Source organism: Asterias rubens, chromosome 21, assembly GCF_902459465.1.
Source record: "Asterias rubens chromosome 21, eAstRub1.3, whole genome shotgun sequence".
In the NCBI taxonomy this organism is placed as follows: domain Eukaryota; kingdom Metazoa; phylum Echinodermata; class Asteroidea; order Forcipulatida; family Asteriidae; genus Asterias; species Asterias rubens.
The window spans coordinates 11,382,049-11,407,369 of NC_047082.1; the positions used below are offsets into that span (position 1 = coordinate 11,382,049).

The 25,321-nt window shown below is 38.1% G+C and overlaps 2 protein-coding genes across 3 annotated transcripts; both read left to right on the top strand.

Moving 5' to 3' along the window:
- Nucleotides 1–549: 549 nt before the first annotated feature.
- Nucleotides 550–3,099, top strand: LOC117304563 (zinc finger protein 239-like). Its single transcript, XM_033789089.1, has 2 exons — nucleotides 550–612; nucleotides 1,489–3,099. Exon 2 carries the CDS (start codon nucleotides 1,830–1,832, stop codon nucleotides 2,907–2,909), a length of 1,080 nt encoding a protein of 359 aa, XP_033644980.1. The 5' UTR covers nucleotides 550–612; nucleotides 1,489–1,829; the 3' UTR covers nucleotides 2,910–3,099.
- A 2,870-nt stretch (nucleotides 3,100–5,969) lies between these two features.
- Nucleotides 5,970–24,213, top strand: LOC117304507. Of its 2 annotated transcripts, XM_033789011.1 has the most exons (13): nucleotides 5,970–6,447; nucleotides 7,447–7,581; nucleotides 10,098–10,277; nucleotides 11,549–11,669; nucleotides 12,939–13,102; nucleotides 14,448–14,801; nucleotides 15,267–15,515; nucleotides 15,733–16,194; nucleotides 16,933–17,118; nucleotides 18,479–18,526; nucleotides 20,020–20,134; nucleotides 20,599–20,953; nucleotides 24,044–24,213. In XM_033789011.1, the coding sequence occupies exons 1-13, from the start codon at nucleotides 6,372–6,374 to the stop codon at nucleotides 24,053–24,055; spliced, it is 2,457 nt and encodes an 818-aa protein (XP_033644902.1). In that variant the 5' UTR covers nucleotides 5,970–6,371; the 3' UTR covers nucleotides 24,056–24,213. The 2 variants fall into 2 exon arrangements, with proteins under 2 accessions (XP_033644902.1, XP_033644904.1); XM_033789013.1 differs by lacking the exons at nucleotides 20,599–20,953; nucleotides 24,044–24,213 and having other exon boundaries at nucleotides 16,933–17,123; nucleotides 20,020–20,108.
- The last annotated feature ends 1,108 nt before the right edge of the window (nucleotides 24,214–25,321 follow it).

A 25,321-nucleotide genomic window follows, 5' to 3' on the forward strand; every position in this document is an offset into this window, starting at 1 on the left:
GAATGACATTGGAAATGTTCGGCCGTTGGGTATTCGCTGCAATCATAAAATACGTAAAGATAGGTTTATTGAAGTGTTTTTGACTGACATACCCGATTCTGAGGTTTCCCTTCGCATAAGGTTAACTATAAACGATCTATAAAACTACATCCTAAAGTGAGAGGCAGCTTATAGGGTGCGTTCGTTTAACTCCCCTGGGTCGACCCGGTCTGCCCCCGGTGCGTTCGAATAGCTCTGACGTCATTCCAGGGGGCTCACCCCCGGGTCAGCCCCCATTGCCCTGCTTGTGGAGTGGGTCACTTGGGGGTGACCCGAGGTGCATGCCGTTACCACGAGAGGGTGAGTGTGGTGTGACGTTCGATTAGCTCTTGTCAGAGCTCTCCCCCCCCCCCCCAACACCCCAGGAGTCCCCAGCCAGACAACCACGTTTCCAAAGCATCAGCACATTGCGTACAAGGAACAATATTGTTTTCTTCTTTTTGGTCATTGGTAAACGCCCTCTAGCGTCAAACGAGTCCCATCGATTGCACACACATTATTTTTATAGACAACAACACGGCGGTGCGACATACTACAGGCTCATCAGGTCGGCTATTCTTTTTCTCCTTACATGTAAGTACAGACTAAACTACATGAGCAAAGTCAATGATGGAAAAGTTTCCGTATGGCGCCACCACTTTTTCATTCGATATTAAATAATATAGTATTTAATAAACCTCAATGAGATATCCCTTTTTGTAAAAATGAGTGAAAAGGTGGTGGCGCCATACGGAAAGTTATCCGATTCAGAACTGCAATGCGTTATGGGTACGCATATGGGGCAGATATGCTACTGCGATGCTCACGCACGCATCACCTACTAATACTATTTTTTATATATCTTGTTTGGGTTCCACAGCTCCCTCTCTTGATATTTTGCTATTGGTGAGAAACCTTATTGCTTTCTTCTTTGTGACGGGGATGTGCTGTTGAGGTAACAACGCCAACCATCAGTTTTTTGTTGGAAAAATTTCTGTGTCCTACCATATCAATGATCATGCATATGGAGGGTCCGACCATGGTCCGACTGCCACCTGTTCGCTTATTTTGCTACCAAATGCAGAATATAATTTTTTTGTGTGAAACAGGATCTATCAACACAGTGAATTCGAGTATGCCCTTTGTACAGGTGTAGTAAGCAAAAATTCGTCCAGTCAGGGAAATGTTTTTCTTAATTTTTTTTTTTTAATTTACATCATCTCAGATGTTATCTTTTTATATCGATAAGGGATTCTTGGCTATCAATAAATTGTATAAAAGTTTTCTATTCACGGTATAACGAAAGAGACCTACAGTAATATGAGGATTGACTGTTTTGTTTTAGTTTGTGATAATAATGAATGAAAAAGTGGCAGTCGATTACGAAATTGTACCATGCACTTTAATACGCATTTGTTATTTTTAATCATGCAGTAATAACTTTCTGTTTTCTTTTGTTGCCCTTTACAGCTTAGCTAGTTAATCCTGCATCAGCCAGAAGCCTAGCAGATCAACTTCATGCACTCTTCCTATTCTTCCTAAAGTACGTTATGTCCCTTAAACGCTCCGTATGTCTAACTCAATGACGCTACAACTATTGAGTTCAAGCTTGTATGGATCCAACCAGTTGACTTTCTGATGAACCTGAACAAGTTTTTGAAATTGTGAATTAGTATTTAACTTTTTTTATCGTTAAGATTCTCTGCTCAGTTAGTAAAGTGAAACGTAAGGAAGGGAAGGAGATTGACACAAGAAGTTAAGAAAACATTAAATCAAAACAAGTGTCAAGTAGTGTACCCACTGGAATCCTAATGGCTCAGAGCGAAGAAAAACCCTATGTTTGTCTGACATGTAACAAAGATTTCGCCCGGAAAGCATATCTGAGAGATCACCTCAGGACACATTCAAACGAGCGGCCATTTTCTTGCGACATTTGTGACAAAGCTTTTAAATGTCGGAGTAACCTCCACATCCACAGACGGAGACACACTTGTGAGAAATCATTCTTTTGTAAATACTGCAACAAGGCCTTCTTACAAAAATATAATCTTCAACGCCATGTTTTGATCCATGCCAACAACAAAACATACAAGTGTGACATTTGTGGGAGCAACTTCCTACGAAAAAGTGGCCTGCGGTATCATCGACGGACTCACACCAACGACAAACCCAATGTTTGCGAAACTTGCGGCATGTCCTTCACCCATGAGAGCAACTTGAGAAGGCATCAGAGTGTTCACACAACAGAAAAACCTTTCACTTGTAACATCTGCAACAAGACATTTTCACGAGGAGAAAATCTGAAACTCCATCTCAACTACGTGCACACCAACGATAAAGTCTACCGCTGTAAAATATGTCAAAAGGGATTCAGTCGGAAATACAGCCTGAAAGTACATGAGAGAGTTCACACAAAAGAGAGACCTTACACTTGTGATCTGTGTGGTGAAGGGTTCACATGCTTGAGTAATCTGAAAAGACACCAACTAGTCCACACAAAGGGTAAACGGCAAGACTGCGACGTTTGTGGCCGGATCTTTTTTCGAGATGACAGTTTCAAACGCCACCGGATGCTCCACATCATGCCAGTGAAAAAGCATGCCTGCCCGATATGCAAGAAGTGCTTCTCCCAGCCCGGCCATGTCAGAGATCACCAGAGTGTCCACACCAATGACAAACCTTTCACTTGTGAGATTTGTGGCGGCCATTTCGCACATAAGAGTACCCTAAAGAACCACCAACGGGTCCACACCGGGGAAAAGCCACATATTTGCGACGTTTGTGGTAACGCCTTTGTGAATCGAAGCAATCTTAGAACGCACTTGAGAAAAATACACTCTGTTCCAAAGGAACTCATGCAGAGCCATCTTTCAGTCAACACACAAATGTAGTCACCGGCACCCCGATGTCCAATGCAATACAAAGTAAAAGGCTAAAATGTTGTGAGTGGACTTTTAAAAAGAATTTAAAACAATACATTATATTTTAGAAGTTATCTATTTGAAATCTGAGGGAATAGACCCTTCCCATGAAATATGTAAATTGCACATAGCGCGTGCGCACTAACGTTTTGGTTTGCAAAATGAGAGAACATCGCGCTGTTTTGTACACGGCTATTGGGTGCGTGACGCATAAGCGATTGCGCGTCTGCTATATAATAGTCTGCCCTATTTTGTTTACCAAGTAAGGTTTATTGCCATGAACTTTTGAATAACAAACAGTGACACCTTTCCTTTAAGGAGAAGATTTTAGCTTTATTACATAACAAAACACAGTATTTTGCTATAACTCTGGTTTTAGTGAAATTGTTGTCCGTCGTTGCCTAGCCCTGATACACAGACTTTGTATCACTTACTGTATTTTTTACTGTGCCAGTTGATGTTATCTTTCATAGAGCTGCTTTTAAAAAGCAGAAAATAATTTTACAAGTGTCTGTTTAGCAGGATACCAGTCACAATACACAACCGAACTACCATGTCATAAGGTGACATGGTAGATATGTTGGTAAGGCGCTTATTCCGGTAAGCATTATTTTATTGTGCTTAGCCACTTTTTGTGCTTAACAGCAGATCTATGAAACTGGGCCCAGCTTAAGGGTTAATTGCAATAATGTGTAAACAACATTTCATAATTCTCATTTTCCAAATAGTAGGCCTACTGTTAGCAGTTACAATGTATTACAATGATAATTCAATGCAAAATTATTTAGTACCACAAAACAGTTGATGTTGTATTGTGACACAAAGTATTATGTTCAAGTACGCGCTAATCCTCCAATCAGATTCGCAGAATGGAGTGGTGATAAAAACCTATATTGCACAGCTAATATCACTACCATGCGCATTGTGTGTTCTATGTCACGCGCTAAGTTTGCTTGAAGATAAATACGTTATCACACGCGCGCTCGTTGGATATGGGACACAGACGCGCTATAATTTTCCGTATTCCACTCGCGCTTGTGTGATACATATTGAATTGGAAGGCAGAACACAGAAGGGCTTTTGGTAAATTTGTCCTGAAAAACAAACAGACTTCAAATGCAAAACAAAATGAAAATAAAACATCTCAAACAAAGGGAGACCACGAACATTATGGCTTAGTAGAGCGCTGTCACCTTAATCTTGAAGTCGCAGGTTCGAGTCCCACTCCAGGCAGTTTCTGTACATAACTTGTTTTATATTTTAGAAACTTCGTGCCTTGAGTAATCGTTGATTTGAAAGTGCGACTTGTAAGTCTGTTTTAGTTTTAACATTTCAATTAAATTCATAATTATTTGTAAAATATTTTTTATAGTTGGATTTAAAGATAGGATCGATGTGTCATACGTTGGTTGACCCTAGAGATTTTGTGCAATGCTTTAACGAAAGCCTACTTGCTATAAAGATGTTAATTGTAGCATTGTGTGAAATGATTACGCCAAGTTTATTTGAACAATAGCTCATACATTTAAGATTGTTTTAAATTGTCTAGATGGGTCCTTCGCTATGTAATTTTGGAAGTTTCTATAATTATAACTCGGTAGAATTAAAGGGTATAATCAGACTCAAAGTCAACATTTAAAGATATTATATTTTGTACATATTATATTTTGTATTATAAATAATTCTTCAGTAATATTCAATTATAAAACGCTAGACCGTCGGGATTGTCCGATCAAAATGTTGACTGGCCCCAGGACAAAAACCACTGGCCTTGGTCATGTGGTCAAGAGTGTAAAATTCTAGCCCATGCTGCCATCAAACATTTTCTCTCTAAATTTTCAGTCAGTGAGCTTTCAAATCGTCAGGACTAATATCCGTTTTATTGGTGTCAATTCCTTTTTTTATAGGAAATGTCTGGTAAAGATGGTTTAAAGAAATAGATTTATACACTTTAAAGATGAAAAACTACTTTGCAAATACTCAGTGCGCATGCGTTAGGCTTGGGGGGGGGTGCTTGTTCGAGCGACCATGCCAAACTTCACCCACAGTTGTACTTTCTCTCTTGAAACCACGGCTTTGGCTTTGAATTCAGCTCAGGTTAGCTTGGCCCCGTGGTTGTTTTGACAATTGCGTGTGTTTTGCCTTTGCGCTCGGGGCTTTAGACACGAGGATGGAGCTTGAAGCCGAATCCAAAGCCGAAGCCAGGGTTTTGAAAAGGGCCTATGTCTAATGCCTGCGTAACCGAGTATTTGAACAGTATTCTAGTTTTGTACACATTTGCATTTTTGTAGCCTAGCGAGCCATGTCAATTTTTCTATGGAATATTTTACTCTCACTGAGTAAGATATTGTGCCTACATTATGCTACAGTTTGGGGTTAACTATATATCTATGATTCTATAATATTTTTCAATTTCATTCCAATATCTACAAGTGACATTTTGAGCTTGTTGAATAAAAATCTTTCAAATTAATTATGTCACCGAGTTTATAAAAGTTTGCCTTTTGTGTAAAAGATGTGACTGTTTTTAATAGCCACCGTTTTTAACGAGGGCCTATTTAAAAAAAAAAAAACACTTTAGAAACAACAGGTTTTTTTCCGTATGTTGTCAAAAATTTGCAGTGGTTCGCAATGACAAAAAGTGTGTTTAGAATCGAAATTAATTCTAGTCTACCGCACTTCACATATAATTGACGATATTTAGTACATTTTCAGTGGAAGGTCAAAGAGTATTTCCGAAGCCGCTGCTGTGCACTACAAAAGCGATTTATAGCATTTATACCACACATGAGCCCCAGGTCGGAGCTGGAGTTCTACAACCTCGGAGTTTCGGCAATACCAGTTTCGGCAATTGATGCTCTGCTGACTTCATTGCACACAAAACTTGCCTGTACCCAATGTTCATGAAGTTTTGCATAACAACAGCAAGATCCGGTCGATCGGCCAAACATAATGGAGTCGACGGAGTTCCTTCATAACTGGAACCGACACTCCCATACCGTATACACATGTACGGAGGCACTACACACATGCCACTACGGTTTCGTGCAAAGTTCATAGTGAAACGCAAAACTATTTAATATTTTGATATGACAACTGAAGTTGAAACCTCATATTATAGTCATGGTTCAGTGAGCATCGAATCTGCGCCATAGTTCTCTATTATGACTACAATGCCATTGCTATTATCTGAGTCATTTGCGTCATGAAAGACGGCTTCGCCCTAAACTTTTGATATATATATTTTTTTTTACAGTTAACTATCACTTGTCCTTTTGACAAATCTTATTATATCGGGGCAGACTGGTGCTTGTACATCTGTTAACGCCTCCAGTGCATAACACGACGATTGTAGAAAAGGAAGAGCAGATTGGATTAGGAACAAAGTTGCCAGAGGGGAGAGAAACTTCTTTTTCTGAAGGGTCCTACAAAATGGCCGATGACAGGGCTTGGTGGAGTTTAGCTCTCATGGTTGGCTTTAGATTGATGGCAACGTCTCTAGCTGCAGGTAAAACTATACTGTCGTCATCATGTGTGCATATCAAGTTAAATTATTCTATGTAATTTCACCTTAACCTTTATTCGACTATGTTTTCAAGTGTGAATTATACTATAATCTAGACTACTTGCTTTCAAAGTTTTATTTTGGACCATTTCCGGTAACACGTGACTCTCAACACATTGACATGTTTTTAATTTTAATATCGACCTCGAGGTGGTACTTAGCGTTGTTATGGATGACCTTAAATGAAAGGCAGGGTAATCTTGTGGTAAATTTCTAAGTTCTCACTTTTATATGCATATAAAAATTATAAACTTTGTCTCAATTGGTCTTTGAAGTTGCAAGAAGCAATGCAAAAAATAAACCTGCCTTGGTTGCACTTGCATAGTGTGTCATGGAAAAGTTTCCGTATGGCGCCACCACTTTTTCATTCGATATGAAATAATATAGTATCTAATTTACCTCAATGAGATATCCCTTTTTGTAAAAAAAGAGTGAACAAATTATCCAAATTTAATCGTAATTATTTATTTACTAATTTATCTAATTATGTAGATTAACTTATTACAAGCTTGCTTTAAAGCCATTGGACACTTTCGGTAAACCGTATTGTCCAAGGCCCACACTTCGTGTATCACAACTTATATATAAAATAACAAACCTGTGAAAATTTAGGCTAAATTGGTCATCGGAGTCGGGAGAAAATAACGGGAAAACCCACCCATGACATGTGTTTAAAATAAATCCGTATTGAGAATTGATATTGTTTTAATGATTTAAATATTTCAAAAGAAGTCTTTCACCATTACCTTCTGTAAACCCTGTAAGTTATTTGTAAATCTGTGAACTTTTAATTTTTGTTCTGTTCAGAAAGTGTCCAATGGCTTTAACTTTTTTCCCTATTAGATATATACGTTCTTTCTTGTACTATTGCAATTTTGGTTCGTTTTGTATTGTTCAAATAAATAATAATAATACTTATTTATCTGTGATTCTTGTCATCAGAGGGTGATGTGAAGCTTATTGGAAGTGATCGAGGGATCGAGGGAAAGCTACTGATTGAGCACGATGCAGTGTGGCGGACAGTTTGTTTCGATGGATGGACTCACACAGACTCCGATACTGTATGCAAGCAGCTAGGTAAAACTTAGCTTAAGTCAAATCGAGCTCAGGCTACAACCATAAGCCTTATTCATTCAATATTTTAATTTTTTTTTTTGATTCAAGGTTGTTAGACACTGGACACTATTGGTAATTGTCAAAGACCAGTCTTCTCACTTGCTGTATCTCAACATATGCATAAAATAACAAACCTGTGAAAATGTGAGCTCATCGGTCATCCAAGTTGCGAGATAATAATGAAAGAAAAAAACACCCTTGTTGCACAAAGTTGTGTGCTTTCAGATGCTTGATTTCGAGACCCCAAATTCTAAATCTGAGGTCTCGAAATCAAATTCGTGGAAAAGAACTTGTTTCTCAAAAACTATGTCACAGAGGGAGCCTTTTCTCTCAATGTTTATACCTTGAACCTCTCCCTAATACACGCTACAAGTAAGGTTTTATAAATGCTAATAATTATAAGCGAGTAATTACCAATAGTGTCCACTGCCTTTAAGTTTGTTTGGATTTGAGGTTGTTAAATAGGCCATAGGCCCAACGTGTTTGTTCACAGGCCTGGAATTACACAGAAGCCACTCAGGTCATCCATGCCTCTGTAGTACTGGTCTTGGCCTTGGTGCCCCTTCAACAGTTTCAATTAGACTTTAGGATGTTCCAATGGAAGTGACATTGCCCTCTCAAAGTTCCAGGCCTGGTTGAGTTAATAACTATAACTATTACTATTTAATGAATAATAACTATTTAATGAATAACTAGTGATAACTATAACATTTAAAACTATTGGATTTGGGGAGGTTTTGAGGAAGTGAACTTCCTTAAAACTTCCACAAATCCACAAGTTTTTTTTCTTCAGATGGGGGTCAATTTAAACATAAATATTAGGATACAATGTTTGCATTGCCCAACTATAAGATTGGTGGAAGTGTGGTTTGATTCAAGGTATTCACCAAGTTTTTACTATGACCACCACTGGATGGATAACTTGGTGTTTTTGACTAGGGGAAAATCAACCTGATCTGGGACCAATTTCATAGAGCTGCTAAGCACAAAAATGTGCTTAGCATAAAAATTCTTCCTTTATAAAAACAGGTTTACCAACCAAATTTCCATGTGATTTTCAGGATAAGCAAACAAAAGCTGAACACCAGTAACAAGCACTATGCAACAAATGGAAATTTTGCTGGTAATCCTGTTTTTAGTGGGGAAGAAATTTCATGCTTAGCAAATTTTTGTGCTTAGCAGCTCTATGAAATTGGGTCCAGATAAAAATTGGTCAGCCTTTTGGTTTCACCTTGTTTCAGGTCAGCAATAGGGACTTTTCGTTTTTGACGACGGATGGTTCTGCGACGGTAAAGATGACATTTGGCGTCATCTGCGCATGCGTCGGCTTTGAGGACGGTCGTCCCTCAATGTCTACGACAGTACTTGGGATGTATCTTCGTTGTGCTGAAAACGACAACGTTTAGCTGAACAACCGTCGCAGAACCATCCGTCGTCGAAAACGAAAAGTCCCTAATGTACTGTATAGAACACCTTGGATCTAGACCAGTGTTTACGTTTGCAGTAGAGACTAACAACCCCCATGAGACCATGGAGTGGGGGGGGGGGGAGTGGGAAATGACATTCCAAAGAGTTAATCACCAATTAAAGGAACATGTTGCCTTGGATCCGATGAGTTGGTCTATAAAAAGCGTTTTTAACCGTGTGTTATAAGGAGACTCTTTTTCAGGGAATTGTATTCCTTGAGTTTCAGCCAAATATACACTTCACTGAGATTTCATTGTGATGTCACAGCAGAGATTACCGTAATGTAGTTAGCTGATCATGATCTACATGTATGGGATTGCATTCACCATAATCACGATATAATCATAATCATAATTGAGCATGACCATTTTACAGAAGATTATCAAAAGGTTTCTAACCACAATCACAGTCCAACAGTTTGGGAATAGAGCTTTCATAAGTGTCATATTTTATTGAAGTGAGACATTTTATACTCTAAAAAGCTCCAAAGACTAGATTATGATATACTAGCTTTACCTCATTTTGAGCATGATAATTTTACAAAGGGTTTTTATTACTAGAAAGTATTATAAATACTTCCCTAATTATTATTAATCAAAATGTTTTCTCACCATAATCACAGTCCAACAGTTTGGCAGTTACAGCTTTCACTAGTTTCAGATTTTATTGAAGTGAGGTATACTCTAAAAGCTCCAAAGACTAGATTATATGATTTGCCAGCCTCATTTTGATTAATGATCATTTTACAAAGAGTTTATATTACTAGAAAATATTATAAATATTTCCCTAATTATTATTTATAAAAATGTTTGTTACCATAAGTCCAACCGTTTGGGAATAGAGCTAAAGTGTCAGATTTGATTGAAGTGAGATACATGTATTCACTCTAAAAACTCAGAAGACGAGCTTATCGTATGCTAGCTCGACTGGCATCATATCACGCATGATCATTTTACAACATATGATTTTTATTAATAGAAATAATATATTTCTGAATTATTATTCAAAAGGTTTCTCGAAAGGAGCGATGATAACTAGAGCTAGTACCGGAGAGTTCACCGGGTCGGCAGGCTCGCCGACTGTCAAAGCCCCGGGCTGTACCGAGGCGAACAGCCGTCTTTCTGACTGCCCTGGTTTCACCTACCAAGAAGATTTTACATGCAGTGCTGAAGTGGATCTTAGTTGCTATGGTAAGTATCTTTAGTTTTAGTTTTATTAAGTTTTATTAAACTTGACACTGGCATAAAAATATAAATATACAAGACGATACATAGAGAAACAATGAACCAAAAAAGCTTAAAAATACCAAGCCAGTGAGTGGCGAGGAGGAACAGGTGACCAGCACCTCTACAAAGCCGTCCTGCCACAAAGGATGTCCCCTGAAACCCTCCATCTTGTGTTTCATTGGTATATAGCATTACTAAAAGTTGCACCAGGTATTTTTTTATTCAACAACATTTATTTCCATTTCACATTATACATGTGTGCCGGTATCATTAAAAGTTTAAATTTGTGTCACACAGGCATCAGGGTGTGGGTTCGAATTCCTGTCATGCCATTAACTTTTGGCCTTTAGAAAGACACTGCAATTGCTACAACCAAACTAACAAAACTTTTTTAGAAACAAAGATTCTTAAAAAAAAAAGGGGGGAGTATAGTTTTAAATCCATATAATGTGGCAAAAAATTTTGTAATTATTTACCTTACAACAGAATACACCCATGATACTAAATAGTAGTATGAGAGGGGAAGAGTTATTAAAATGAGGGCAATCCCCGGTAAGCGTTTGCTTGATTTTGGAATGTCATACAGAACAAGACAGACAACGGACCACTTTGTTTGAACTTTAAGTTTGATATTTTGATAATTTTGTGCCACACTCCCAACACCAATGTTTGAATCTCAAGAATTTGCCTTCACAATTTTAACAACTGCATCAAGTTGAAAAATTGCAATTTCAATTTGTGTCACAGGCATCAGGGTGTGGGTTCGAATTCCTGTCATGTCACTTTTGGCCCTGAGAAAGACACTAAAATTCCTTTTACAAAACTAACGGATCTTTGTTAGAAACAAGATTCTTGGAAAAAGTGTAGTTTTAGAAAAAGAGGCAATTCTCATCCAGAAAATTGAATCAGAGAAAGGCTTCATGCATTTTCAAGTACTAAATTTTGTGCCAAAAAGGGTATTTTTTAAGTCAGTATTTCTTTGCAACTGTGCATGATGAATAGCAAATGAACCAAAAATGTAAAATGTTCTTTTAAATGCAATATGCTTGGATACACAAAGTGAGAATAATGGGCTTTGACAATTACCAAAAGGATGTAATTATTAAACATTATCTAGCATTGAAAATTAAAGGGGAAAAGTGAAACCTTGAAAAAGGGGAAGGTAACTCCAAGTATGTGGCGAAAAATCGGTAATTATTCATCATTTGTTCCCTTTTTTGTTTTTCATGAAATAGTTGATGACTTTATTGGATGTCACATCGGAAATCCGCTTGACTGGGCCACAGTGGAGTTACTGTTAAATGGTGTCGACTCTATCGAATACTGCGTGGGGCTTTGCAGATTTAGGAATTATGAGTACGTATAATAATGGATTTAATCATTTGGTTTTACCAATATACACTGTTGTGTTTTAGCACTGTATCTCAGTACTTTCCTGAGTTCTGTGACAATAAATCACAGACATATTACTCGGGTGGGATTCAACAAATTTTCACAGGATATACAAAACAAAGAGTATACAAACACACATTGGTGTAAATGGGTTAAACTTAAGTGAGTATTCTTTATCCCCGATGCATTTTTAACATCTATATAATCATGGAAACTTCTAAAGTGCTGGTATCCACAGCAAACGGTGCTCATTAGTTAAAAAAATTCAAATAAAGTCACTCTGCGAATGTATAGTAATTAGTTCATTTCGTTTTGCTATTTTTCACTTGTTCTTCATATAATGTATAGGGCCACAAAAGGTCATTAAATGAAAAAATGCATGGTGAATTTGAACAAGTAAAACAAAACCAACAAATAAAAGTTTTAGTAATGAATGTCTCACTTTGCCAGACAAAAACTTTGAAGACCACTCTTGATCAACAAACCACATTTACTATAGGAGTTAAAACTTATGCACAAGCAAATTTATATCAAATCCATACAATTTATTTAACCGCACTAATGACCTTATAGTGAGAGCAGACGACATTTTCTTAAAAAACTACAATGATCAATTCATTCATGGTATACCTTCTACATTTTAACGACTATTTCATTTAGAGGCACTGGATAACATGTAGAACAAAACATAGAGTTTGTAATGTAATGTAGTATCTAGTGTGAACTCTTAAGGGAAAAATAGTTTTTCTCGTTTAAAGACACTGGACACGATTGGTAATTACTCAAAATAATTGTTATAAGCATAAAAGCTTACTTCGTAACGAGCAATGGAGAGCTGTTTTGACAATCTATACCTCATATGAAGTAAAGTATAAAACATTGTGAGAAACGGCTTCCTCTGAATTAACAGAGTTTTTGAGAAAGAAGTAATTTCTCAGTAAAAGTTTGAATTGATTTGGAGACAGCTGAGGTCTCGAAATCAAGCATCTGAAAGCACACAACTTTGTGCAACAAGGGTGTCTTTTCTTTCATTGAGTTCAAATTTTCACAGGTTTGTAATTTTATGCATATGTTGAGATACACATTGTCTTTGACAATTACCAATAGTGTCCAGTAAATCTAAATTTTACATGAATTCAATAACATATTTAAGCTGACTGTTATCAGATTAAAAAAAAAAAATCATTATCTGTGTGTGAATGGCTTTACTTATTTATTTATTTTGCTTAACAGATTTGCAGCAATCAGCGGGAACCGTTGCCTGTGTGGCAGAGAGTCAGGAGTAAAAGGCCCTCTGGTGAGCACAGTGAATTGTGCAACACCATGTGGGAGAGACGCTACAGAGGCGTGTGGAACCAGCGATGGCGCATCCACTGAATTTTACACTATCTGGCCGAGTAAGAGATCTAAACTTTTGTATAATTATTCTCTTATAAAACCAAATAAATGTCTAGTGTTTTGAAGCAGCTTGCAAATGAAGAAACGACTCTCTACTAAAATCAAACCAATATTCCTCCAAAGTTGTTAAGCACCCAGGGTATATTTTATTACACCAAATCTAATGACAAGAAAAACTTACTTGGTTTAGAGCACTGGAGAGCTGTTTTTATTTTTATTTAATTTTTAATTTTTTTATGCAAGTCGCCTGACACTCAAGGCCTGAAGTCCACTTCAAGGTGTGGGCAACAATTATTTTTTCCAGAGGCCATTGCCACTACTCCTAGGGCTGAAACAGGGTTACCCCTTTTACAGTCCTTACGAATGTAGGCTTGGGTATCATCAATTCGAAGCCTGGCCGGTAGAGCAGAAAGCTTTACCTCCCCAATTTTATGTAGCAAGTGTCACAACCGGGATCTGAACCCACACCCTGCTGATCAAACACCAGTGCTTGAATCCGTTGCTCTTAACCGCTCGGCCATGATACTACCACAATATCAGTGTTGACAGTATGAAGATAGATAAAAAAGCCCCCCCCCCCCTTTGAAATTCTGTTTTTTTTTTTTAAGAGTTTTCTTCACCCACAAACTTGAATTTAAAGCCTTTCACAGGCATCTGAAAATACACTATTCTATGCAACAAGGGTGTTTTTCTTTCATTAGTTTATTGCATTTTCAATGACCGATTGAGCCAAATGTTCACAGCTTTGCTTTTTCGATATTGGAGATTGGACACCCACATTATATATAGGTTTGTACAGTGAATGTCCACTTTTTATTTTGATATTGGACAACTACATGTAGGCACTCATGTACAACGATTGCCTACTTTGATATATCCATATTGGACATTGCTGGACGCTCACGTAGGTTTGTCCACTGAATGTCTGTCTACTGTCTATTTCGATATTGGAGGACATTCAGACAGGATATTGTACAGTGGACATTTAATTTACTGTCACTTATCTAATGTTATTTCTCCTATAGCATCTTTGGGTCAATCTAACAGCGCTTTGTCAGCAGCAATTGGATGCATTCATTCCGGACAGGTTATTGTACAGCGTATATTTTCATTGCTATTTTATTATTGGACATTGGGTATTCAAACTAATTTACTGTCACTTATTTATGTTATTACTTATATAGCATCTTTGGGTCAATCTAACAGCGCGTTGTCAACAGCGAATGGATGCATTTATTCCAGACAGGTTATTGTACAGCGTATATTTTCTTTGCTATTTTATTATTGGACATTAGACTATTCAAACTAATTTACTGTCATTTACCTATGTCATTTCTTCTATAGCATCTGTGGGTCAATCTAACGGTGCGTTGTCAACAGCGAATGGTTGCATTTATTCCCGCGGATTTCCGGGACGATACTCGACAACCAACCAGGTTGAAATCAACATCCACACGGTGTCACTCCCAATAGCAAAGTACGTTGCCCTGAAGATCCCAGTGTTTGATCTCTACGCCATGGATCGTTTAGAGATTTCACAGGGAGGAATGATGGTGGTCTTGACGGCACCCGTCTCGCCACAGGACGTGGTCATACCGTTCCAGGCACAGGTTTCTGGGTTTGATTTGAGGTTCACCACTGATGCGAGTTCGCCGACAGATGGAAATTTCGGATTCGTTGTATGCTACGAGTCTTTAGGTAAGACTTCCCTAAATTTTTCGTTTGGACTCCAACCTGTGTTGAAAGTTTTGTTTATTTTGCAGTCCTGATACTTCATGGATGCAACGAAGGCAAATGTCTCCATGGCCCTGGTCATTGTCTTGGTGCCCTTGAAATGCTCTAGTAGAAGTTCAAAATTTCTTTATGGTGCCCTTCACTAAGAGAAAATGCCTTGGTGCCCCCTTTCAAAAATCAAGCGTAGGGCCTACAGGCATATGGTTCCCAAGGTTTTGTCTCACTTAACTGTGAAAAATGGGCAACAAATGTTTGTCTTCCAAATACTAAAAAATAAAAAATAGGGATGTCATCGCAATTTGTTAATGCTTTATATAATACATTATAAGCAAATTGTGTATATAAGAATGAAGATGAAACAGGCAACCAAGATACTTTTTACATAAAGCTGCTGTTTGATGATTTGTCTGTATAACTTAACCTTTTTAGACGAGTTGCCAACCGTGCCGCCCTCAACACCCTCTCCAACAACCCCTTCAACTGCCCCACCTACAATTGCACCAACCAACGCCCCGACCAATGCCCCAACCAACGCCCCCACCGATGCACCGTCAGCGGTGCCTAGCACGGCTGGCCCCATGGAGGCAACAACTGCGCCATCGGATACCCCCATGCCAACCGAGATGAGTACAGTGCCACCAACGGATGCTGCCACTACTATAGCACAGCAACCACAGGGTAAAGTTCTCTGAAAATAAAACCAATATTTCAAAAAACTGCTAGGGGTGGATGAAAGGAATGCCCATTTGCCAGGGCAGACCGGGTACAGACTAGGTACAGCAATCATAGTGTGAAGAGGTCAGCCGTTATTCCCTGGGGCAAACCCTGGGGAATAGAGAAGTGTGAAGAAAAAAGGGTGGATTTCTAATTAATGGGTTTCTGCTTTTTGTTACAGGAGAGTGCCCTCTTCACCATGGTGCCTTGGTCGAGCAAAGGCTGGACCGTGACGGAAACGATCTCCTCTTACTCAACACTGGTAACCCCTTCAACTGTACTGGATTTATAAGCGGCTTAACTTATTTCTCTGCAAGCCTCGAATCATTTAAAGTCAGCGTATGGTCGGTAAACGACACAGACAAATATATTCTACAAGAGGAGTTCACTATAGAAGGAACATCCCGTGAGATAAGTACGTCAGTGAACTTATTGAGGTCAGTCTGGCTACCCTTCTATCCTGGTAACGTAATGGGAGTCAGCTTCATGACTTCTCCCTTTGTGTGGAGTGAGGCGGCAACTTCAAACGGGGAGGCCACACAGTGGATCAGTTGGATGCTCAACGATGCCAACCCAGAGCAAAGAGATACCGCCGATGGGACAATATTGGATCGAGCGTACTCCATTTCAGCCCAGCTTAGAGGTATAAATAAACTTCACCAATTTCAGACCTCCATTAAACTTGTGGACAAGTCGTTAAAAGTCTTTTGCGGTGATAGCGTTCTGACTCTCTCTCCGCGCGATACTGGCAGTATTCTCGCAAGACTACTGCTCTTGTGTTGTTCAGTCTCATTAATGTTGACAGCTAGCAGTTTCGCTCGAGAGCAGTTTTCTATCTTGGAAACCTAAATCGTTACGCCCCCACCATGAATTGACTATCCCACCCTGGCAGACCATTAACGACTTGTCCAATAGACCTCCATACACTCCTGTAGGTTAAAAGATATCAATGAACCTCCACATAACTGTTTTTTTAAACATGCCAAATTATTACAGAAGACTTGAAACTTCACAATGTTGAGGATATGTAAATATGTCTGGTTTTTCTGATCAGCAGAGTGTGGGTTAAAGTCCCGCTCTTGACACTTTAGGAAGATACTTAAGTGAAGGGGTTTGCCCGGTATTTCTGGCAGTGGTTGCTGAGAGCCACACTGCACCTTCTTAACAAAAGAGGTTCTCATTAATCGTAAATCTTAAAATGCTTTCAAAAAAGTTTGTGTATATGGGTAAAACCATTTTCTATCCCCGATGCAAATTTATTATCTATTTTACCAATATTGTTCAATTTTTTTATTTTTGTTCTTTCCTGCCATTGATGAGTATAACAAATTTCCAGAAATTGTTAAGAAATGATAAATATTGATTGTTGTTATTTTTACAGCGCGGGTTGTCTGTCCAGTCCCAACTGTTCCTAACTCTAAACCCACTGATGCTATTGTGCCATTCGTGTATGAAGGGCAATACTACTCATTAAGCTGCAAGTCTAACTACGGACCTCCAGCTTCCTCATCAGGAAGATACCTCTGCCAGGAAGACGGCACTTTCGACGGGGAACTCGTTTGTGAACGTACGGTGACTTTAAACCCTTTTGTTTTTCGATCCTTCCCACTAAGTTTTAAACCCTGTTGGTGGACCATCCGACCTGCTTGGCCTAATTTCATAAAACTGTTCAGCAGAAATATTCTTCCTAGCAAATCTCTTGGCTAAGCAAGCATTGCCTGGGGTACCAGTGACAGTATTCTGGCTGGTAACACATTTTCGGTTACCAAAAGTTGTTTGTACTTAGCAAGTTTTGTTGTGCTTATAACATGCTTTATGAAATTGGGCCAAGTTTACATTATTGGGCTAAGGATTTGAGGCTGTAGGGCAACAGTTGCTTGTCACTGGGCATAGATATAGGCAAGATGCTTCGTGTTTGACAGCGCAAGGGCACCAAGGCACTTTCTCCTTAGTAAACCCTGCGAGGAAATTTACAATTTCTACTGGATCATTTCAAGGGCACCAGGGGCATGAATGCACCACACCGATCGATTAGGCGCCGCCCATGGTGCACCTGTGGGTAAGAACATGTGAGCCTCTCCAATGCCATTCTGCACAACTCTGCCGTGCGAGCCAAGCATACGCGCACGCATGTCAGACTTTATAGTGTCAGACTTTTGGTTGGGCAATGGGTTGTGATTGGTCAATACTTAATGGGGTGGAGCTTAATGGATCAGTCTTTGTTGCCTCAGTGAAGTATCAGGCCTGCATAGGTTTTTGCCTGTGGTCTCCGCCTCAAATGGCACATCTTTTGAATTACTGGTTCCGCTTTAAGCTACATTATAATGCTTGATTGAATCTGGGCCCAATTTCATAGAGCTGCTTAGCATAAAAATTTGCTTAGCATGAAATTTCTACCTTGATAAAAACAGGATTACCAACCAAATTTCCACGTGTTTTCAGGATAAGCAAACAACAGCTGAGTTACCAGTAGCAAGCAATATGCAACAAATGAAAATTTGGATGATAATCCTGTTTTTATCAAGGAAGAAATTTCATGCTAAGCAAATTTTTGTGCTTAGCAGCTCTATGAAATTGGCCCCTGAATATCTGAGTAAGCAGCAAAGGGTATAAAAAGGCATTCAGTGGACAGCTTGCAAAACGAGCATCTTTCTAAAACAGACATAACTCCTCTTAGGAATGATAAATTTATTTCATTTTTTCCCCTATTGACATTGCTTGTAAAATATGTGATTCAATTAACTTTTGTTTGTTAAGAAAAAAATCACCAATCCCGTTTAAGTTCTTTTCGACTCGCCCTGTTTGTAATTTTCATTGATCAAATTTATTTTCAACATTGTATGATATTATGAAACCTTCAAAAATACAATCATGGAGAAGTTGAGTCTTTTAAACTGATCTTTTCAACTTTTTTCTTCTTTATGCAGGACAGGGAATTTTCCCATTTGGTTTCACCTTCACCCAGTTAATAATCTGTAAGTAAAGCACAATGTGTTTTCAATTAAGACCACGTCCTCTTGGTTCTTTGTGAAATTGAACTGAGAGTTATCTAGGTTTATAGCTTCATTTGATTTTAACTAATGGGCAATTCCACGGTAACGGAAGGACGTTTTGACTCATTAAACAACATTTAAATCATGGATATCATTAACAGTTTATTTAGTTTCATCAAGCAAATGTCACAGTTTCTTTTGTTAATGACTGCCTTCAAAATGGCCTCCTCTTTTCGGCTGAAAAACTTTTAGTTTATAAAATATGAATACTAATAAGGTCGGTAACGGAAGGACACCATTTTGAAGGCAGTCATTGATAAAAGAAACTGTGACATTTGATGAAACTAATTAAACTGTTAAAGATTGTCACGATTTAGAGGTTGCTTAATGAGTCAAAACTTCCTTCCGTTACCGTGGAATTGCCCTAATGTTTTCTACTCTGGGTTATTTTGTTTTTCTTGGCGCTGTGTTCATTGTAGAGCGTCATAGAAATGTTTACTATTAATATTGTTATTATTATGATAAATTTAAAAGAAATTAGAAAATCCCTTGGTCTAATCATAAATACTAAATTATTAAAATAAAATAACCTTAGTTCGTTCTTCAACACGGTAGCAATAGGCCAACTAACAGAAATGTTGATACTGTCGCGACGCGTTGGCTTGTTGCTTTTCAACAAAAACTTCAAACTATAATTATACTGTGTCTTAAAAACAAAATAACCTTTAAAACTTCAAACTATATACTAAACCAACATCAAACTATACTAAATCAACATTACCAACTGTTTTAAGCCAACTTTACTTTAAAACCAACTTCAAACTATACTTTCAAAAACAACAACTTCAGACTATATTAAGCTTACTTCAAACTTCAAACCTAACTCCACCAACGTCCAACTTCAGACTTTACCAACTTCAAATTATATTTTAAAGACAACATCAATCTTTTTCTACCTAACCAAATTCAAAATAAACTAAACCATCTTCAAACTACTAAACCAAGCTCCTCTTAGGAATGATCAATTTCTTTCATTCTTTTATTTTCTTATAAGCAGGAGAGAGCGCTTGTTAAATATATGATTCAATAAACTTTTGAGTGTCAACTTTTTTGTCTAAACAACCAAACTTCAGACTTTCAAAACCAACTTTAAATTATACTTTAAAGACAACATCAGTCTTTTCCAAACTAACTTAAATTTTCAAACTATACTAGACAAACTTCAAACCATATTTTGAACAATTTAATAAAATATTGTCAGAGGGACCTTCGCTATGTTATTTATTTATTTACTTCCTCAAAACCTCCAAAAACGGAGAAGAGAAAAAGATACATTACACCAAATATACAGTGTAAGGGACATAAACATGTAAATAAAGAAACAGGATAACCCTGACACTCTCGGACGACCCCCAGACCATACTGTAAAAGTATAAACTATTTTGAGATGTGTATTTTTACTCTTGATTTCGCAGGTGTGGTTGTATTGATGTTGATGTGCCTGACAATCTTTGTTGTTTGCTGTACGATGTTTTGCTGCAGTGGCAGCAGAGCATCTTCCAATGCCAAGAAAGAACACCTCGTGGAAAGGTTTGCAAGCTGTTATTTTGAACTGTTCATTTTCCGACTCTTTGACTCTGTCACTAAATCTCTTTTGATCATTATCAGAAGCATCCATTATGGTTTTGATTTTTGTCTTTTTAGGGGGGAACAAAAAGCATTTGCTTCTCCTGTTCCTACATGTTAACGTCACATTATTATCTATTTGTTGTTCATTAACTGGACCAATTTTTCATTTGTACAAATTATTATACGTTTTCTGAACAATATTAGCTGTTCTGTGCCAGCTGGCATCATGACATGATACATCATGATATGATACAGTGAGTTCTACTTCAAGGTACACAATGTTCAGTGTGCAACCATAAAACCAGCAGTGATTTTCCGCTCTCAGCTTCCAAGTCTTGAGCCCTAAATGAAACCAGCTTCTTTTTTTAACCTCAGAGCAAACTTTACAATATCTTATTGTATTATTATTATTTTTTTTGACCCAGTGGTGGAGAGACAGATGACACTGCAGACCAGAGCGATGGCAACGCATTACTTGTACTCATCGACTCAGAAAGTGGAGAGCTTGACAATCCTGTACCAGTTGACGCAGCTGATCAAGATTCTCTACCGGATTACTTGCCGGGTGAGTTTTCAGAGAATAGCGTCGCTGGTGATGCCACTGATGCCATGAACGTCCCTGCTGGTGATGCCATCGATGTCCCTGCTGGTGATGAAATCGACGTTCCCGCTGTTGATGTCCCCGACGTTGATTCAACCGACCCCCCTGCCTATGATTACACCGACGTCCCAGCCGCTGATACTACCGGCACTGCGGTGATAGACAACCCAATAGCTGATGTAAGTTCCCAACACGATTATATGCCCGGATATCCATTAGCAGATTACGACGATCTGCCTAATCCACCTCCCCCATCAGCAGTCTCAGCTCCTCCCCCTCCTCCTCCCCCTCCTCCCCCTCCGCCACCACCTCCTTTACCGGGCACTAACCCTCCATTCACATCAAACGATCTTCCAACTCCTCCCTCTTACCTTCAAAGCATGTCACCGCTCAGTGGCTCTGCCCTATCGGTTCCGGACAGCCCTGATGCCGGGTCGGACGCCGCTCTCATAACCGATGACTTTTCCGACACCCTTTCTAATCCAAGTCATGGAGGGCGCCCGACGAGGAGGACGGGAAGGGGCATCGCCTCCCGGCTCAGTGTCTTTGAATAACACCTTCGTTCGTTACTAAAACAATAACCAATCGACGACGTCGTAGACGCTTTCTCACACACCTGCAGGCTTCAAAATGTGCACCTTCCATGGGGTAGCCTAATTGCCTCATAATTAACCTTTGTAATCCATGCATGTTATGTTTTGTCCGTTAACTTGTTTTCAGAAACATTGCACAATATACTTATTTCATGGTTCGAAATGAAGACGAGCAGAGTATACTGTTCGAAACATCAAGAACAAACTGGCTCTTTTCAGAGACAGCACTCCCTCAAAAGAGATTTTACATGTGGTTGTACCGTCAATTCTACTCTTATTCTTCAAATCATGCTTCAAACACCATTTTGTTTGAAATACTCTAAGAAGGTCGCATCTGAGTTTGCAGCTAAGGCTATGGCTGTAACTAAGTGTGTTGCTAAGGACGCCCTAAATCCCAACGCAATGAAACGATGATCCAGCCATAGCCAAAAGGTATAGCCGCAGCCATAGAAGCCAATGGGAGACTTTTGGGATGCTTGGTGGCAGCAGACTCCAGGTAAAATCCATTGTTCTCGGTAATGTGCGCAGGCTCAGAACTACGTAAAGAATGGAAATTTACCTGGTAAGTCTGCTGCATGCCACCTAGTGTTCCAAAGTCTTCAATTCAGACTTGGCCAAAAATAGATACTCAATCAAAATAATATCTGTGAATGAAACTTCAACGTTCAAAAGTATAACAAATTCTTTACTACTATCGTCAGATACACAATTTTTAATAAGTTTTTAAATATTATTCTGCTTGTCTTGCTTCTCATTATATTTTTGTTTGAGATTTTGTTTCATAAGGTTGTAAAGTCTTCACTAAGTCTTCAACCATCTATAATTAAACCAAATCTTTGTGATGTTGGGTTGGTAAGTTGGAGCTCTAACATGTCAAATTGGGTCTGCACTTTGAGTCGGGGTATACTTTAAGTAACTGCCAAAGACTGGTATCCTCACCTGGTGTGTTCCAAAATATGCATAAAGCTGTGATAATTTGGGCTCAATTGGTAATCAAAGTTGCAAGAAAATAATGACAGAAAAACTACCTTCGTTGCACAGAATTTTGTGCTTTCAGATGCCTGAGAAAGGTTTCATGTTGGAAACCTTTCTCAAATTCAAGATAAAGATGTTCGGCTTATAAAGACTACATTCTGACGCCCTGAATATCATGCTTTGCGTTTCTCTGTTTTGCTGCCCTCTTATATAACAATGTTTCCGTTCTAATTTGGCTAGTCCTATCTTTTTGTGTCAAGAGTGAACTATGGTGTCAATAATTTTGTTGGGAAATGTACAATAAGGTAGTTTAATAATTGGATATAATATAAATGTATATATTTTTATAATACAAAGAGTAAATATCAATTAATTATGTTCACTGTGAGTTTTTATTAAAATGTTTGATGCATTCTATTATTTTGTACAACCGCCTGTCAGTAGCTAATAGTAAAGGTGGTGGTATCGTGTTTGGATATAATCCAGTCGCAGCCTGTGTTCATATTTATAGACACTTGACACTTTTGGTAATTGTCAAAGACTAGTCTTCTCACTTGGTATATCTCAACATCTGCATAAAAAAACAAACCGGTGAAAATTAAAATTGAGCTCAATCGGTCGTCGAAATTGCGAGATAGTAATGAAATAAAAAACGTCCTTGTCACATAAAGTTGTTTGCTTTCAGATGCTTGATTTCGAGACCTCAAGTTCTAAATCTGAGGTATCGAAATCAAATTCGTGGAAAATTACTTCATTCTCAAAAACTACGTTACTTCAGAGGGAGCCGATTCTCACAATGTTTTATACTATCAACCTCCCCCCATTACTCGTTACAAAGAAAGTTATTATGCTAATAATTATTTTGAGTAATTACCAATAGTGTCCACTGCCTTTAATGTGATCAACCACATAATATGCAAATTAATAACAAACCTGTGAAAATTTGGGCTTAATCGGTTGTGGGAGTCGGGAGAAAAAAAGTGGAAAACCATGCACTAATGTTGAACACACAAAATCTTTAGTTTTTGTTGTAACAACCAAAATCAACTGTTGCGTTTTTTTAAAAGGTTTACAGATAAAGTTTGCTCAAGTATGACTTAATTTCACAGGTAAATATTACACCGAAAAAAAAAATGCTTTTAGTATGAACTTCATAATCAGTGAGCTCTTTGACAAGGATGGTTTCATTGAGCCTATCCGATCTCGTATAAAACATTTAAACCACGCCACAAATTGGAGGAAACTCTCATAGGTTTTATTTTGAATAGTGTGTTTTCAGAGGGATGTCCATTTACTCTTCACGAGAGAGTGGCATGTACTTTGGTGTACTACAATGGTGTACTTTCCCTTTTTAAGGGAACATTAAACAAATTGTGAAGAACCCAGATTTACACAAAACTTATACGGTTTAATGATGATGATGATAGTAGAAAACATCCCTTGAAATATTTCTGTCTGAAATGACGTATTTGATTAGAAATAAATGCAACTAATATCCCGTTCGGAGTGCAAAATGTGTAATCGGTTTTTCACTAGTTCCATGTGACCCACATGGCCGATCGATCTCAAACTTTAACAGGTTTGTCAGTTTATGCATTGCGGATTATATATAGTGCTTACACTGCCAGCAACTGTTTTGTTAGCGGAAATAAATTCTTTGATGTACAATGTAATCCGAAACTGTTTCCATTCTTATTACAGGAGTCGGGATAGGTGTGAACTTGCATCCATATACGGGAGGAGAACCACCTGTATTAAGGCTGCATCAATGTGCTCATGCAACTCGTGTTTTAGTTGGTTAAAGGGAAGGTACACGTTTGGTAATTACTCAAAACAAATATTAACTTAAAAACTGACTTGGTAACGAGCATTGGAGAGCTGTTGATAGTATAAAACATTGTGGGAAACCACTCCCTCTGAAGTATTGTAGTTTTTGAGAAAGAGTAAATTTCTCACTAAAATAATAAAAGACTTCTAGCTAGAAGTCTTTTATTTCTATCTGAAAGCACACAAATTCGTCCAACAAGGGTGTTTTTTTCTTTCATCATTTTCTCGCAACCTCGATGACCAATTGAGCCCAAATTTGCACAGGTTTGTTATTTTATGCTTATGATGGGATACACCAAGTGAGAACACTGGTCTTTGACAATTATTACCAAACGTGTACAGTGCCTTTTAATTAATAATGCACTTTGAAAACCCTGCGTTGCGCAATGGTGATGAATTGTAGGTTTGGATCATTTTAAATGAATCACATTTTTGTTGGTGAGATTAAACAAATAATTTATTAACAAGAAGGGAAGGGAGATGTGGAGGGGAGCTTGGGATTTTTTATTCTTATTTTTTTATTTTTATTTTTTTGGGGGGCGGGGGGGGGGATAATAGTTATTATATATATAATAGGAATATTTCAAGTTGTTTTTTAGCTTGTCATTTATTGTTCCCCTGTGGGATATTCGCACCATTACTGTTGTGTTTAGGGTGTCCACCAAATAAGTGGTAACATTAAAACAGAGAATAGCTTGTAAATAACATTAATATTACTTTTACTAAAGGGTAAACTGTATGGGTAACTGGTTATATACATGTACATGTAACACTTCTGTCATGTTGTTGGCTTCCAGGGCACTTTCAACCGCCAATTTTAGACACGGCCAAGAAAATAATTCAGTTTTTTACCAAACATATCCGTAAAATTTACACAAATTTACAAAACTTCCACCGTGAAACTTTCGGCGTTTTACCTGGCACCCTAGCTGCCAGGTAAAAGTGCCGTAATTTTTACGGATATTTTTTTACAGTGTAGAAAATGATTATTGAAACAACCTGACCACAGTACCAGTGGTGAATGTCAATATTCTTTAAACACACAAGGTAACAGAAATCTAGCTGTTTTGTGTTTATTTATTTAAAGAATACAATGTTGTTGTTCTTTTCATAACAGTTATCTCTAAGCAAAATATACAGTAGTTTTTTTAA

What these genes read in the sequence shown, in the direction of transcription:
- LOC117304563 (XM_033789089.1), top strand. Translation starts at nt 1,830, where the DNA reads ATGGCTCAGAGCGAAGAAAAACCCTATGTTTGTCTGACATGTAACAAA.
- LOC117304507 (XM_033789011.1), top strand. Translation starts at nt 6,372, where the DNA reads ATGGCCGATGACAGGGCTTGGTGGAGTTTAGCTCTCATGGTTGGCTTT. An exon ending in TACTGTATGCAAGCAGCTAG is followed by an intron (nt 7,582 to 10,097) that starts GTAAAACTTAGC and finishes ATTATTCAAAAG; the next exon opens with GTTTCTCGAAAGGAGCGATG. An exon ending in TATAGCACAGCAACCACAGG is followed by an intron (nt 15,516 to 15,732) that starts GTAAAGTTCTCT and finishes TTTTTGTTACAG; the next exon opens with GAGAGTGCCCTCTTCACCAT.